This window comes from Poromitra crassiceps (assembly GCF_964638095.1).
Source record: "Poromitra crassiceps genome assembly, chromosome: 7".
Lineage (NCBI taxonomy): Eukaryota > Metazoa > Chordata > Actinopteri > Beryciformes > Melamphaidae > Poromitra > Poromitra crassiceps.
Window position 1 is genome coordinate 21,456,290 of NC_139628.1, and position 15,850 is coordinate 21,472,139.

The 15,850-nt window shown below is 40.5% G+C and overlaps 1 protein-coding gene across 3 annotated transcripts in view; it reads right to left on the reverse strand.

Annotated features, from left to right (window-relative positions):
• The window catches only part of LOC310780192 (uncharacterized protein), a 53,260-nt gene extending 41,183 nt beyond the window's left edge, over window positions 1-12,077 (reverse strand). For all 3 annotated transcript variants that reach the window (XM_083640770.1, XM_083640769.1, XM_083640768.1), the window contains exon 1: window positions 11,677-12,077. In XM_083640770.1, the coding sequence (XP_083496896.1) occupies window positions 11,677-11,683 (7 nt within the window). In that variant the 5' untranslated portion in view covers window positions 11,684-12,077. The remainder of the gene's footprint in view (window positions 1-11,676) is intronic.
• Between the last annotated feature and the right edge of the window lie 3,773 nt (window positions 12,078-15,850).

The window sequence follows — 15,850 nt, forward strand, 5'->3', positions numbered from 1 at the left end:
TGCTCAGTTTACAATACACTGCACTGCTTGAATATTGGCTCATTTGTTTTATTTGATATTTTTATTTTTTTATTTTTTATTTTAATGCCTGACTGGCATTTTAAGTTAAGCTGCTGTTTGTTTTAACACTAGACTATTGAGTCTGTGATGTTGCATTAAGTTCTAATGTTGCACTAGTTCTAATGTGAAGAATAATTTTTCTGTTCTGACTTGAGAATGTTCAAGCTACCTCATAACTAGTGCTCAGTTTACAATACAATGCACTACTTGCATGCACAGTTGTGCATGATAAGTGTTACATGTTAAAATATAATAAAAATAAGGGACATCCTGGATAATTTTCTTCACTCTTCATTTTTTAAATGTATTATAAAAGTATCGGATCGGGACTCGGTATCGGCAGATACTCAAAATCAAAGGACTCGGACTCGGACTTGGGGGCAAAAAAACCTGATCGGGACATCCCTAGCCCATAGCGTCACTTTACATGGAGGCTATGTACGAAATTATTTGCATCTGTTAAACCAACATGTATCTTCCATAATGAATTAAATCATAATCATAATTAATGCTACAAAGACATGAGCTAATCACCACAGAACCACACAGGCCATGTCGCCCGGTATCACGGACGTAAATGTGTCCAGGCCACTGAGATAAATATGAATCTTTATTATATATAAAACTGTTGGAGAAAAATATAAGTTCCATGCCATTTCCTAATCAATATTTCCTAATCAATAAGCTATAAGCTATAATTGCATACACATAATTAATGCTATAAGTGATGACATGACATACACATTATGACATGACATCTGACATATAGATTCACCCATGACATCTCACAAATGCATATTTGCACTATGCAGAGACACATAACTAGCTTATCAAGCAGGAGATTTCTCCCCTTTGCTCTGGCCTTCAGAAACTCAGCATGACAATGGCCATGAGACAGGAACACTTGCTGATACAGACAGGCAGCACTATAGGCTCCAAGTCAAGTCATCACCCCCTCCTCTCTGCTCCTCCCTCCTTTACAGTATAAAGCATATGTCAAATTGTGACATCGCGGCTGAATATTTGACTCTGTACATCGATACATGTGTACATTGAGATTCATGCCCTCTGTCAATATATGCATATTGCAGAGAATGTAAGCTATTAAATATACTTTTATGGTAAATCTTCCTGGACTCATTGGTTTCAATTTATTTGGTATTAGATAAGCTGTGATATACATTTACATATACATTTAAGCGAAAGAATAGATTTTATTCTCTATCAATTGGCGTGTCACAAACAGGATATCTACGAGAGCGGGTAAGTCTGAATTAATTTCATAATTCATTACTGAAGCTGTCGTCTGATATCTAAAAGAATCTGAAATGTTTGCATGTTGTGGGTGTGTCAAAATGACATTGTATATAACTGTAAATATGTATGGTTGATATATTAACCTAAGTTAGTATTTTGTGGGCTTCTTGAGACAAAGGAGGGACGCCCCAATGTAAATAATACAGATGACCTCAGGACCATTACAAACTCTCTTGACCGGCTGTATTTTGCAGTGACCAGGATGGTCCAGTGTTAAGCTGCACAGCAAGAGAGCCTGAGAAGCGTTATCACATATTGCCTGGAAAGGCCATAAGGCTGCATTAGCAGCGACTATTATAGTCCAGTGGGAAACTGCGGTGATTCTAGGCATAATGCTTGATACGGTCTTTAAGAACCACACGACATACTAAATAAAACCAAAAGATCTCCCCATAACATACCACTCACTCGGCGGGGTGTAGCCCCATGGCGCGCTGGCTAGGATCGGCCAGAGATATTGAGCACCGAGCGAGACTGGGAAGCAATCATAGTTGTATAACCAATATGTTTGATATGTTTTTGAAATACCTACAATGTGTAACAAGCATGTAACAAACAAACAAACAAAAATAAGCAGCTGTTTCACTGTAAAACAAAACAATTTCTTAAGAAGCCTATTTTAAAGGAGTTGAACATGGAAGTTTGCAAAAAGTGTATTTTAGCCAATCCCAAAATACAGAATCAATTGTCCCTTGAACAAATTGATTCTGTCACCAGTTTGTAAATTCCAGATACCCCACACACGGACGGAACTGGTCAGCAGGAGAACAACCGTCCCTCTGTCACCAGAGTCCCCACATCGAAAAGGTAAGGTGTTGAATATTACTTTACACACACGGACACCTCAAGATCACAAGTGATAAACAAAAACAGTAGCTCTCTCTCTCTTTTAATACAGGTTTTAATACCCTTGGTGCGTAATGCAAGACTGAAATATAAAGAGTTGAATGTGAATCAATGAGACATTAAATGAATGCGACATTCACAGTAAATAGAGGAATCAGTGCTTTGCTTTTTGCCAAAGGGAGTGATTACGAGAGAGAGAGACACGCTACAGAATTTATCAAAACAACGGCTCTGCACCGAGACTTGTGTACCTAAAACAAATACAGTAGATTAGACACTGTCTGCTCTCTGAGAATGGACACTGAAAAGGCTGGCCGTTGTCTGCGGCCAGAGTGTCAGAGAGCCAGAGAAATTATCGGACAGCTTGGGATTGTTATTAAACAATATGAGCAGATGCTTGGGCCCCCACAATTAGCCACAGCGCCAAACCCAATAACTATTGCTGTGATTTTCCCCAATGTAAACACCGCAGAAAAAGCACCTCAAAAGCACACACCTAGCAGCACCGACGTATGTCATGCGTGCGGTAAGTTAGGACATTGGGCGAACAGGTGTCGTAGCAGACGTAAAAATCGTGGCCTGCCAGAAACACTCAATAAGCCTGTGATTTCCCCCAATACAAACATAACGGGGGGTGCATATCAAAAGCCCTCACCTAGCACGGACAAATGTCATATTTGTGGTAAGCTCGGACACTGGGCCACTAGATGTCGGAATAAGAAAAAACGGGAGCAGCCAGTGGACAAACAGCCATCTGTTGATTCAATTGGCTCAAGTAGCAACACGGTGGTCATTCTCCCCTATACTGTAGCTGGCCCAATGTGATAGCAGACTGAAATAATTTGTTTATGTTCCTTGGAACAGTCAGTCTTCCAACAAGGTTAAAACTTAGCCAGAAACAATTGGATCCCCAAAACCTTTGAGCAAACAGTGAGCCAGCCACCGACTTTCTAGGTCGGAGAGATAAGCCCTGTATCACAGGTTCAAACCCCACAGTATTACACATTATGAAATTGAATGTCGAAACAAGCCCCAGGTTCAAACCCCACAGTATGTGATTGAATGTTTTGTTTGTTATGAATCAATAGAGTGGAGTAAGCTCTGCATTATTTAAAGTGCAGTAAGCAAATTTGAATCAATCAATAATAATATAGACTGTTGATTATTATTTTGAAAATAAATCATAATAGATTGTGTGTGAAGTTTGAAGACTTCCTGTGTACGATAATCTGAATCTGAAGTATTTTCTTAAACAGAAAAATGCACATTTATCAACCACCAATTGGGTGGATGAGAAATAAAATTAAGTGGGCAAACCAACATTTAACTTTTGGTTTGATATACACATAAGCAAAATTTACACTTAAGTACGGTGAGATGTTTTCAAAAGTATCTATAGATAAGCCAATGGCCTCTGAGGACGAGATTACACTTGAGTTTGCGTTTAGAGTATTGTTGTTTTGCCTCAGTCTGGGGACTGACCCACCCCAATAAGCTAGCTCTTAAAGCAGTTTTTTTGGGGAATTCATCCAGCCCACTCAAGACAAGTCCACGAAATCTGTAAACTTGAAAGGCAGACTCAAGGAGCCATCTTGTTTATGAGGTTCATTGCAAACAAATTATAAAATAAACAATTGAATATGTACTCACAGAGTATCTCAAAACATTATCTGCCGTATGTACGTACTTGTTGTACTAATAACTTGTAATGAAGTTATTTTGTCTAAAATACAGGCACATTGTGAAATCTAATGTTTATAGTTACAGGTTGTACGTCACAGAAAACCTTCAACACCAGCACAAATCTGTACTTTGAGTACTGTGCTCCCTAGCCTAGTAAACTACTAGAGAGAGTACGTTTAACTGTGCTCACTAGAGTAAAGAAAATTCTTTCTATTTTCAATATTAAATAAAATTAAGTGTTTTAAAGTATCATTTTAAGAATAATCAGTTATATGATACTGTGATTATGTTTTAATGAATATGATTAATCAATGTTATGAATGCTTTGCATTTTAGAAAGTTTCAGTTCCTATTCCAAAACAAACCAATATTAAAACTAGAAATAGAATAAAATAGTTCTAAAAAGAAATTAAACCACTGCATGGAGTTGGGCTATTAAATAGTTTTTAATAACAACAATTACAACAACAGCACCAGGAACAAACAAATAAATACATTCTAGAGTCATCACATGAATGATGAGAAATATTGTTGTTGTTGTGAATACTTTGAAAATAACATGATTCCTTTTACAGGAAGGTTTGAATAAAGTGAAGCTGGAAAGATTATATATATACATACTGTATGTAAGAAGCTTCTTTTACAAAAGTGAAAAGATTTAAGTGTGATTTGGAACACACTGAATATTAAGTTCAATGCATTATAATGATATTAGACTATTTGCATTGAACCATATAGAGTTAAGATTAGTAGGCCCACTCCTATATATTATAGCCGCAGTGGTGATGTAATTTTGTCATTATATCCCTAAAATTTGTTTTTCTCTTCCCAATAGATAATGGAGATGCTGTGATATGAGCTGAGACTGCGCTGGACTGCATATTGATCAAAAATTCTGTGTTCTTTCAAGTGTTTAATGTTTCCTATGTTTTCAAAACCCTGCCCCCCCCCGGCCCACAATTAAGTATAGATACAAGCATTATATTGAATAGTGAACTTAAATTTTGTAATTATTATTGTTATTGATGAACATAACAATTGGGTGGATTGTTGGAGAAAAATATAAGTTCCATGCCATTTCCTAATCAATATTTCCTAATCAATAAGCTATAAGCTATAATTGCATACACATAATTAATGCTATAAGTGATGACATGACATACACATTATGACATGACATCTGACATATAGATTCACCCATGACATCTCACAAATGCATATTTGCACTATGCAGAGACACATAACTAGCTTATCAAGCAGGAGATTTCTCCCCTTTGCTCTGGCCTTCAGAAACTCAGCATGACAATGGCCATGAGACAGGAACACTTGCTGATACAGACAGGCTCCAAGTCAAGTCATCACCCCATCACCCCCTCCTCTCTGCTCCTCCCTCCTTTTACAGTATAAAGCGTATGTCAAATTGTGACATCGCGGCTGAATATTTGACTCTGTACATCGATACATGTGTACATTGAGATTCATGCCCTCTGTCAATATATGCATATTGCAGAGAATGTAAGCTATTAAATATACTTTTATGGTAAATCTTCCTGGACTCATTGGTTTCAATTTATTTGGTATTAGATAAGCTGTGATATACATTTACATATACATTTAAGCGGATGTATAGAATTCTATTCTCTATCAAAAACAAAGGTTTTTTTCCCAAAACCTGCAAAAATCATTCACATTGGTGGTAGCCATCGCGTGCTAGCAGTACTGAATGTGTAGTGTTAGCTCTTTTGCTAATAACAAAGGGCGCTGAGTGATGACGCCATCTGTTGCACTGCGCATGTGCTCTGTGTGCTAAGCTGGTTGGCTGATGGAGTGGTCTATCAAGGGAGGTACACCCGCCCCTCCCCGTCCGCCAGAAATCGCTCTGAATGGCCCAGCCTCCAGACTCTTGTGACTGATAGCACATAGAGGTCACGTGGAGGCTGGGTTTACCCAGGCTAGACATGTGTAACAGGGTAGTATAGAGATTCCATTAACCCATATAAAGTGTTGGAATTATAGATGGGTTATACCAGTTCTACAAAACAATTGTGGTCTCATTCTAAAGTTCCAGCTACTGTAATTGTGAATTATTAAAAATTTCTGTCAAGACAATTTTATTTTTTAGCTGGAATTAGGTAATGTGGCTTAGAGCAGTTGGTTTGTATGGTATTCTGTATGTCTGTGAATGGAACCCCCCTCCCCCCCCATGGGGGGGGGGGCTAGTTTGGCGGGGCTAGTCCACTTGCTCTTCGGTGGAAATATGCGACTGCAGAGCAGGTGTGTAGATTCTCTCTTGGGATAAAATACATGCATAAACTAGGGCTGGGCGATAAAACTATAGCAATATATATCGCGATAGAGACGTCATCAATACAATAAAAATATGCTTCAATGGGGACGTTCGATAGCGCGCTTCCCTCTGCTCTGTGGCTCATACAGCCAATCATGTACCTTGTTACTACAAGTGACACGGAAACAGCCAATCATGATGATTTAAGAGGGATAGAGAATACACGAAGAAGTGTGTCTAGCTGATCGAGTGACAGTCAGCAAGTGAAGAAAGTGAGGAATGAGAAGTCGGGTAATTTTCTAGTTGGAATGAAAGCGGTAGGGAAGGATGATGGAGTGTTCAGTAACCCACACGACGTGGGGAAGTTCTTGGAAAAGAAAGTGGGGACAGTTAAGTCTGTGAGGGTAACCAGAAGTGGAATGGTGATGATTGATTGTGTGTCAGAAGAGCAGGGATTTGAAGTCATGGATATTATAAGTGAGTATAAGCATTGTGGGGTGGAGTGTTTCACACTTGCACGTGAGCCGATGAGAAAGGGAGTTATAAGTAGTGCTGCATGATTAATCTAATCGCAATCGCAATCGCGATGTCAGCACGTGCGATTACATAACCGCAAAAGTGTGCGATTATTATTTTCATGTCTTTTTGAGTGTGTGTGTGTGTGTGTGTGTGTGTGTGTGTGTGTGTGTGTGCCTCTAAACGTTACACGCGATGCAGCAAACACACGTTTCTCTGCCATCACACTGGGCATCAACACTAGCGGGAGACTTCTCCCATGCACTCCCGCAAATAAGTAATGTTATGTGCAGCAAGGTTACATCTTACCGAGAGGGAGAGAGAGAACATCCATGATCGTTAACAGCGAGCTATGCTAATAACTAGCTAGCTGTTCAGAAATGCATGTAAACAGCCGTGTGATTAGTGAGAACGCCAGTAAAATAAGGAGAGAGCTGCAGGTGCTTACAGTATACAGAACTAGTGCACGATTAAGTGCACAGTGGGTAATGACCCGCTGTGATGAAGAATATAGCGAGATTAACAAGGTTGATAGCAGAGAAAACACTGTCACAGCTGCTGCTTGCAGCAGCACATCCAGACTTTTAACTAGTCTGTCACATGATGCCTTCATGGTCCCTCGATAAAGTCTGCAGATGCACGTTACCTCGCCTCTCTCTCAAGAAGCGTCACGTGAGTGTGGCGTTTAAGGCCATCTGTCGCTACAAAATAAATAAACGGGGTGTATCATTGTATTACTGGACAGACATGTAACTAACTTTGCAGTCTGAGCCCACTGTGCTGTAACACAGTGCAGTTTCTATTTTTCTGGTGTTTCTTTTTTACATGTTTGGGACAGGCAAATGTCTCAAAATGTTTGTTTTTTTGTAAAGATAATTTTATTTCAAATTGTTTCATTTATTTAGTTTTAATATATTTTAAATTGTAATATATTTCATGTATGTTAGTCTGTGATATGTGAAACCGTGGCATTTTTGTCCAAGGTTATCATACCGTCAAAAAACTCATGCCGGTACATCCCTAGATACCATTTGTTTATTATATCGCAATCACAATCGCAAATCACAATATTATCCACCATAATCACTAATCACACCTTTCCCCCAAATCGTGCAGCACTAGTTATAAGTGGTGTGCCACTTGAAGTAGATGAGGAGTTGTTTGAGTATGAAAAAGGTGTGCATGAGGCTAGAAGGATGACAAGATTTAGAGAAGGTAAGAAGGAGAGTAGTTTGTCGGTGTGTTTGACCTTTATAGGTGAGTTTCCTGAAAGAGTTTCCCTGGCTTGTGTGTGCTACAGGGTGCGGCCGTTTGAGAAGGCACCGCTAAGATGTTTTTGCTGTCAACACTAGTATGGTCATGTAGCAGCAGTGTGCAGAAAAAATCAAAGATGTGGTCATTGTGGGAGAGATGATTGTGGAATGGAGGAATAAAGAGCAGGCTAAAAGCATACATTGTGAGGGATTGCATCATGCAGGATCAGCACAGTGCCCAAAAAGGATTAGAGAGGTAAGAGTGAGTAAGATGAGAGAAAAGAGAGGAATGTCTTATGCAGAGGCAGTTAAAAGTATGGAGATGAAACATGAGATGATTAAAGTACAAAAGGAACCGGGACAGAAGAGTGTTGAATCTGGAAACATGATCAGTATGGACAAGACAGCCTTTTTGGCTTTCATCTCAATGGTGATAAACTGTGCTCTGGAGATTGAAAGCAAGTCGGAGAGGATTAAGATGGTGGTGGTGGATGCAGCCAGGAAGTTTTGGGGCGTTGAGGACATTTCTGGAGAAGATCTAACTAAAACGCTAAATGAGGTGTTCGCAACGGTCTAGACGTTTGGTCTGGGCCGGAGTATGGTTATTGGAGTGAATGGGAGCATTGGGGGTGGACACTTTTTCCTTTTGGCCATTGTATTTGTTAAATATAACGTTAGCTTTAGTTATACAGTAGGTGGCGGTATGCACCTAACTTGGGTTACAATTTGCCATTAAACGCAAAGAAGAAGAAGATGTCTGTAAGCGTTACAGGGGCGGCTTTAGCTCAGGAGGTAGAGCGGGTCGGCCAATGACGCAAGGGTTGGCGGCTCGATCCCCGCTCCCTCCCAGCTGCCGTCGCTGTGTCCTTGGGCAAGACACTTAACCCTCCTTGCTCCCGATGGTGTGTAGGCACCCTGCGCGGCAGCCTGCCGCCATTGGTGTATGAATGGGTGAATGTAGACTATCTACTCATTGTAAAGCGCTTTGGATAAAAGCGCTATATAAATGCAGACCATTTACCATTTACCATGTTAGATTGACAACGTGTTTGTTAACATGTGTTCTATTAATAGCGTTACCGTCACAAGCCCGCAGTCTTCTGTGCCTGGGACATAACGTTAATGTTAGACACCACACCAATTTCCCATACGGACATCTGCAGCGTTACTTTGCGGAATGTGGGGCAGCTCATTCACTGATTCACCTAACGTTAACCCTACAACCCTGATATACAGGTTACCAAACGTTTTTTTAGAAGGCTGGCAAAGCTACACTGTCATCAAAATAAAACGTCACCATGTCTGTAAATGACTGCTTGTAGTTGCACAAAGAGCTCTGTGTGTGTGTGTGTGTGTGTGTGTGTGTGTGTGTGTGTGTGTGTGTGTGTGTGACAAATTACCTGTGTGCCTTGACAATAAGGCGGTTCAAAATAAAGTGGTTAAATGCAATCTTTTTCTTCTCATGTTTTTTTTATTATTAATAAAAACGGGTCATTAAAATTATCAATAATTATCAATATCGACTGATATGAAATATTTTATATCGATATACTCTTTATCTATATAGCCTAGCCCTAGCATAAACACTTGTTTCCATATAAAACGGTGCATAGGTTAGCTCATTCCTAGAGGTGTTCTGTATATTCTTCTCCCCATTTAATTGTGAGAAAGTAGTTTTTTTTTTAGATTTACTGAGTTGTTCACATAAGCTCACATTGGGTTTTGATGCAGCCCCACAATGGTGGTGCTGGTTCTAACAGCAACTTTGCTAGTTTGAGGGAAAGGAACTTTTATGTGAATGACATGTAAATAGAAAACGGCATTTTGTTTCTGTATTGTTTGGTGAGCATGCATTTTGGATGACTAAAGAAAGAAAAAAAAGGGTTGTAATCTATCCCAGTGTGATAACAGTAGGTTGTGAACAGGCTAAAAAATATTGCAAATGCATTAGTTTAAAGAGAGTGGACCCAGGGGCGCCGTATAGGGGGGAAAGGTAGGACGATTCTAAGGGCCCTTGAAGCTGACAGGGGCCCTGTCAGCTTCAAGGGCCCTAAAAGCTTGGACACTAGGCAATTTTTTGCAGTATTAAATTATTAACCTATTGTAATGAATATACTATTTTATTCAATGTACTAGTAAAACGAATTGCTTCTTTTTGGCAAAAAAGAAAAAATCCTCTTGCGCACACACACCCCTTCGATTTTCAAGAAATGGTTTCTCCCTGGTGAGAAATAGGCACGCCTCCCATCCAGGCAGCGTGGTGGGCAGAGTTGCGCGCTGATCAATCAGATGAGAGGAGAGAGGAGAGACCAGCAACATGCCAAAAGAGAGGAGAGAGAAAAGAAAGGACAACAGTTCCTCACGCAGTTTTATAGGAAGGCAGGTGAGGTGAGTGCTGGAATGGTGCAGCTGCTGTCTGCCTGTCTCTGTGTGAGGCGAGGCAGATAGGCTACACTACGTGAATCACTCTGCCTGCCATGTTAACCTAGAGAACTGTCTAGTCTGTCCCGCGCCATCTGAACATTTATTCAACTTTTCTTAACTACTGTATATAATAAGTAATAATAATAATAAAAAAATAAGAAGGATCAACACAATTTATTTGTCCACATAATGACCATCATATGAAAGGAAAAGCAGCCCACAAATGACAGCCAATGAGAAAAGGAGAACATAATGATATTAAGACTGAATAATGATATCACAACAGTCTCATGCTAAACACTCCTGTTGGACTCCACATGTGTATCAATATTATTTCTAGTCATTAGTTGATAGTGTTTCTTTGTTCCCTCTGGTGTATTCAGAGCAGAGAGAGAGTATGATGATTCAACAGGGATGAGAGTGAGAAAAGGAGCAAATATTGATGGTTAAGACTGAATAATGACAACACTACAGTGTTATCCTAATATAATTTAAAATGCGATATTATCCTCTAAATCAGCTTCAAACAGCCCAAATTTTTCGCATCAGTGGGGACAATGCTATGTCCTGTCATGGGGCCCAAAATCCCTGGCGGCGCCCCTGAGTGGACCATAATGAGAGTCTAATGTCCCCTTGGTAATCTAGGCCAGGTTTGAAAGAAATAAGAGAGGACCTGGTTTTATGTGGTCTAGATAAGCAAACGCTGTGAAATCAACTCTTTTTTCCAGCGGTTTACACCAATACGACAACCTTTTTGAGGTCAATGAGAATAGCATACGACAGTAAAAACGAACAAAATGCAGGATTCATTATATAACTAGCTAATTTATTCTCATTACACCCCCCCTATATACTAGTTTTCCAGTTCATGAACTAGTTTGAAAATGATTGAACCAAGTACGCCATCTAGAGGCGCTATTCCACTTTTTAAGGTGGGACCGGAAAATTCCAATCGGGAGCTGCGAATAGGATGCCAACTTCAGCGTCGTGAGACATTACGACATAGGACAATGCCCGCAAGAGGCAGAAGCCCTGTAACGTGTTTGTGGGCAAACTGACACGCAAAGCGGATCAAAGCCTACATGACATGAGATATTAATTTAGGACTGGACTCCTGGACTGACTCGGATCGGCCCGGTTTAAAATCGTCTGGTTGAAGATTTGTTTCAGACATGCCTAAGGCCATTTACAAAAGTGCGTCAGTAGACCTAGTTCGAGAATTAAAAACAGGGAAACACAATGTCGCTGAATGACGCAACTGGCCTGAACAGACGCAGACATATGCCTCACCTGGCATCAGGTTCTTCAGAAATCCACTTTACAATAGCCTACTTAGTTGGAAAACAAAACAACTGTATCTTCCTGTCTTCTTCCTGTGCGCTGTTCTTCTTCTTCTTTCTTCTTCTTCTTCTTCTTCTTCTTCTTCTAGTGTTTTATGGCGGTTGGCAAACATCTTCTGTGCATTACCGCCACCTTCTGGATTTTAGAAGTTACAAAAATATTCTCTTCAGTGTGAAAAACAAAACTACGTCCACCCAAAATACTCCAAAACATAATATTGTCCATTCTTCATCACCCAGACTCACTCGTCTGGGTTTTATCAAAGGCTTCCCTCAGTATATTGTCTAGATCTTTCCCAGTTACATCCACCACGTCCAAAAACCTCCTGGCAGCGTCCAGCACCATCTCGATTCTCTCCGTCTTCCCCGTCACATCAACAGCACAGTTGACCACCATCGCAATGAAAGCCAAAAATTTCCTCTTTTCTACACATAGAATGTCAGCTCGATCCATTTCCTTCTTTTTCTTTAGATTTCCGGCAGACTAGGCACGGGTTGGCAAAGAACTTTTATGGAAAGAACTGAAAGCTCCATATTGCCCCATTGCAACATCAGCGCCCAGCAGCCTCCGCCATTTTTTATTTTTGGAAGCGTGACAGCGCCAAAAGAACCTCGCACAGGCTCGCAGTGGTCAGCTGCGGTAGCGCGGGCCCCTATAATCAGCCTCTCTAAACAGTAACTCAACGGGAGAACACTCTAAATTTCGTTGATTCACATCTTTTCTGGGCGTACTGCAAATCTTGACTGAAGTGGTGTAGTGCAGGGATGTAAAACAACAACCATATTGTGGAAACTAAGCAAAATGTTTCGTTTTCTTTGTTTATTTTTTTCAAGATAAATAGCTAATGCGGCTGTCGTCCACTCCGTCAGAAGTGTGTTGCCGTGGTTTTAACCTCGGGTCCTTTGCATTTACTATTTATCTTGAAAAAACTAAAAGAAAAAAACGAAAAATTTTGCTTAGTTTCCACAATATGGTTGTTGTTTTACATCCCTGCACTACACCACTTCAATCAAGATTTGCAGTACGCCCAGAAAAGATGTGAATCCACGAAATTTAGAGTGTTCTCCCGTTGAGTTACTGTTTAGAGAGGCTGATTATAGGGGCCCGCGCTACCGCAGCTGACCACTGCGAGGCGCATTCTGTTTCCAAAAATGGCCGGAGTTTCGTCTCTTTGCTTCCATGCTCTTTGGGGTTGGTGCTTCTTCTTCTTCTTCTTCTTTAGATTTCCGGCAGACTAGGCACGGGTTGGTGCATTGCTGCCTCACACTGTTAAACTACGTCACTGCACATTGACCTATATCCTCTGATACAGGTCTGTAGCTACAAGGAAGCGAACTACTTCCCTAACACTATTTATTTGTGCCACCCCATCACCCAACAGTGTTTTAAGGGAAAAGCTTTTAACTCCCAGTTTGCCCAGCTCAATAAATAATTCCCTCCTTTCCTCTGCATAGTGTGAACATTGCAACAGTAGCCTACATGCTGCACAGTTTCCAATACTTCACAATGCTCACACTTGCCATCTTTATGTTTCCTTCCTGTGCGCTGGTTGTGGTTGGATGTTCATCAACCCAGCTGACTGGTGTTCCCCTTACGTCACGCTCTGTCATGCATGCGCACTACTTGTTGTCAGCTTAACAATAAAAAAAGCAACAGGTTCTTAGAATATTACAGAAACATATTGATGTAACCCCTGTGAATTGACTTTTGCTAATGTCATTTTGTCTGTCCTTATTTTTATTTTATTCTAACATGTCTTTGTCTTTGTAAACATTATTGTATTGTATTGTTCTACGTCTTATTCATTTCTGTTTGTTTATAGCTCTCAAGTATGGTGATGTGTTATTGTCTGTCTGACATATTTTGTAAATCTTTTATTGTTAATTAAAAAAAAAATGGGCAGACCCCGCCTACGCAGCAATCAAACGCCGGGATTGGCCAGGAGCGAGGCTTTGTTCCCTTTTGACAGCTCTTGCCTTTTTTGACAGCTCGAATCTCCCACACACCAAACACTCTGCACCCAGCCCAGCGATTTCATTATTCCATTTCATTTCAGTGGATCAATACCCTCGACCATGCAACCAATACGAGGGATCAGCCGAGCAGCATTTTGGTAAACAAACCGCGTCACTGGGTGGCAATGACAATGGAACCCTATGGAGCCCAAGTGGCGCGAGGCTTTCCGTTAACTCTGTTTACATTTTAAAGACAGTTCACACAACTTTAACACGACATGCATATATTATACATCAAACTATCTTGAGCTACTTCTGCTCTCACTCAGAATGTCAAAATATAAGCGATGTGATGTATAGTTTTTGAGATATTGTTTGTTTGGCACAACTCCTTCTGGTTTTCTTCATTGTTCATGATTTTGTGGAAAGTAGGCTATTCACTAAAGAGTCTCTAGTGAATGCTGCTATTAACTTGTGTTTACTTTTGCTACTAAACCAACATCAGGACATCCAAGCAAGTTCTGACAGAGCAATGCCATTGGACCCATTGGACAAATACATTTGCATATCTCCCAGCATGCATTGTTCCTTCCAAACTTTTGACCACAAAGTAAAGTAACCACATTAAATAAGTGGTGAGTGGAAATAATCATTAGCCTATTCTTAGTTAAACATGAAGTTTTGGAACATTCAATAAAGACAAATAAAAAAAATAGACTATGACTCGACACGTGCCATTTAATCATCGTATTTGTCATCTTATGTTGTATGTGTGCGTGCCGCACAAAGCCGAAAATGAAACTTGTTCTTCTCTTGCTTGTGGTTAACACATCCTCCCCCTGTGTATCTGTGATTGTGTTTCCCACACATCAGGTAGCCTACTGAAGAAAGCATGCAGGGACTTTCCTGTGTGTGTGTGTGTGTGTGTGTGTGTGTGTGTGTGTGTGTGTGTGTGTGTGTGTGTGTGTGTGTGTGTGTGTGTGTGTGTGTGTGTGTGTGTGTGTGTGTGTGTGTGTGTGTGTGTGTGTGTGTGTGTGTGTGTGTGTGTGTGTGTGTGTTTGTGTGTGTGTTGTGTGTGTGTGTGGTATATGGTATGGTATGGTGTTTATTCTTAATCCCAGAGAGGAAACATGGTTTGCCACCAGAGTGAGTACAGATACACAAACAGGAAACAGTAACATACAGCACAATACGAGTTACATAACAGAGTAAAAAGAGAGACTCACAATGCAGAGCTAGCAGTGTTCATTAAAGAATTTTACAGCAGCAGGAACAAAGGATCTTCTAAATGGCTCAGTAGAGCACCGAGGCATCAAAAGCCTATTACTAAACGAGCTTCGCAGAGCATCAAATACATTATACAAAGGATGGCCTTCAAAAGAAAGAATAGAGTTCAGTTTTCTCCTTGTTCTCTTGGCTATAGTGATCTCCAAGGAAGGCCAATCACTGAGCCAGCCTTTTTAATCATTTTGTTGATCCTATTTCTGTCCATGACTGTGAGGCTCCCCCCCCAGCAGAGCACAGCATAAAAGAGGACACTAGCTAGGATACCTTGGTAGAAAACATATGAAGAAGTGACCTGCTGACGTCAAACGATCTACTGTAAGCTTCCTCAAGTGGAAAAGTCAAGACTGGGCCTTCTTGAACACAGAATCTGTGTTCTTCTTCCAGTCCAGCTTACTGTCCAGGTGGACACCGAGATACTTGTAAGACTGGACTATTTCTACCTCCAGCCCTTTAATTATGACAGGGGAGACTTCCACCTTCTTCCTCCCAAAATCAATAACTAGCTCTTTGGTCTTTTCAACATTGAGCAGTAAAAAAGTGTCATCGCACCAAAGAACAAATTAATCAATCTCCTTTTTATAGGCCCGATCATCACCTTTGTTGATGAGACCGATAAGAGCGGTATCATCAGAAAATGTCTGCATATGACACATGGCCTCACTATGTCTGCAGTCTGCAGTATAAAGAATAAAGAAAAAAGGAGCTAAAACTGTTCCCTGAGGGGCTCCAGTTTTTGTCCAGATAATATCTGATACAGTGTCGTCCAGCCTAACAAACTGAGGTCGAGGCACAAGATATTTCATGCACCAGGCGATGGTTGAATTATGCAGTTTATATTGAATCAGTTTGTTTGCTAAAATATGTGGCTGGATAGTGTTGAA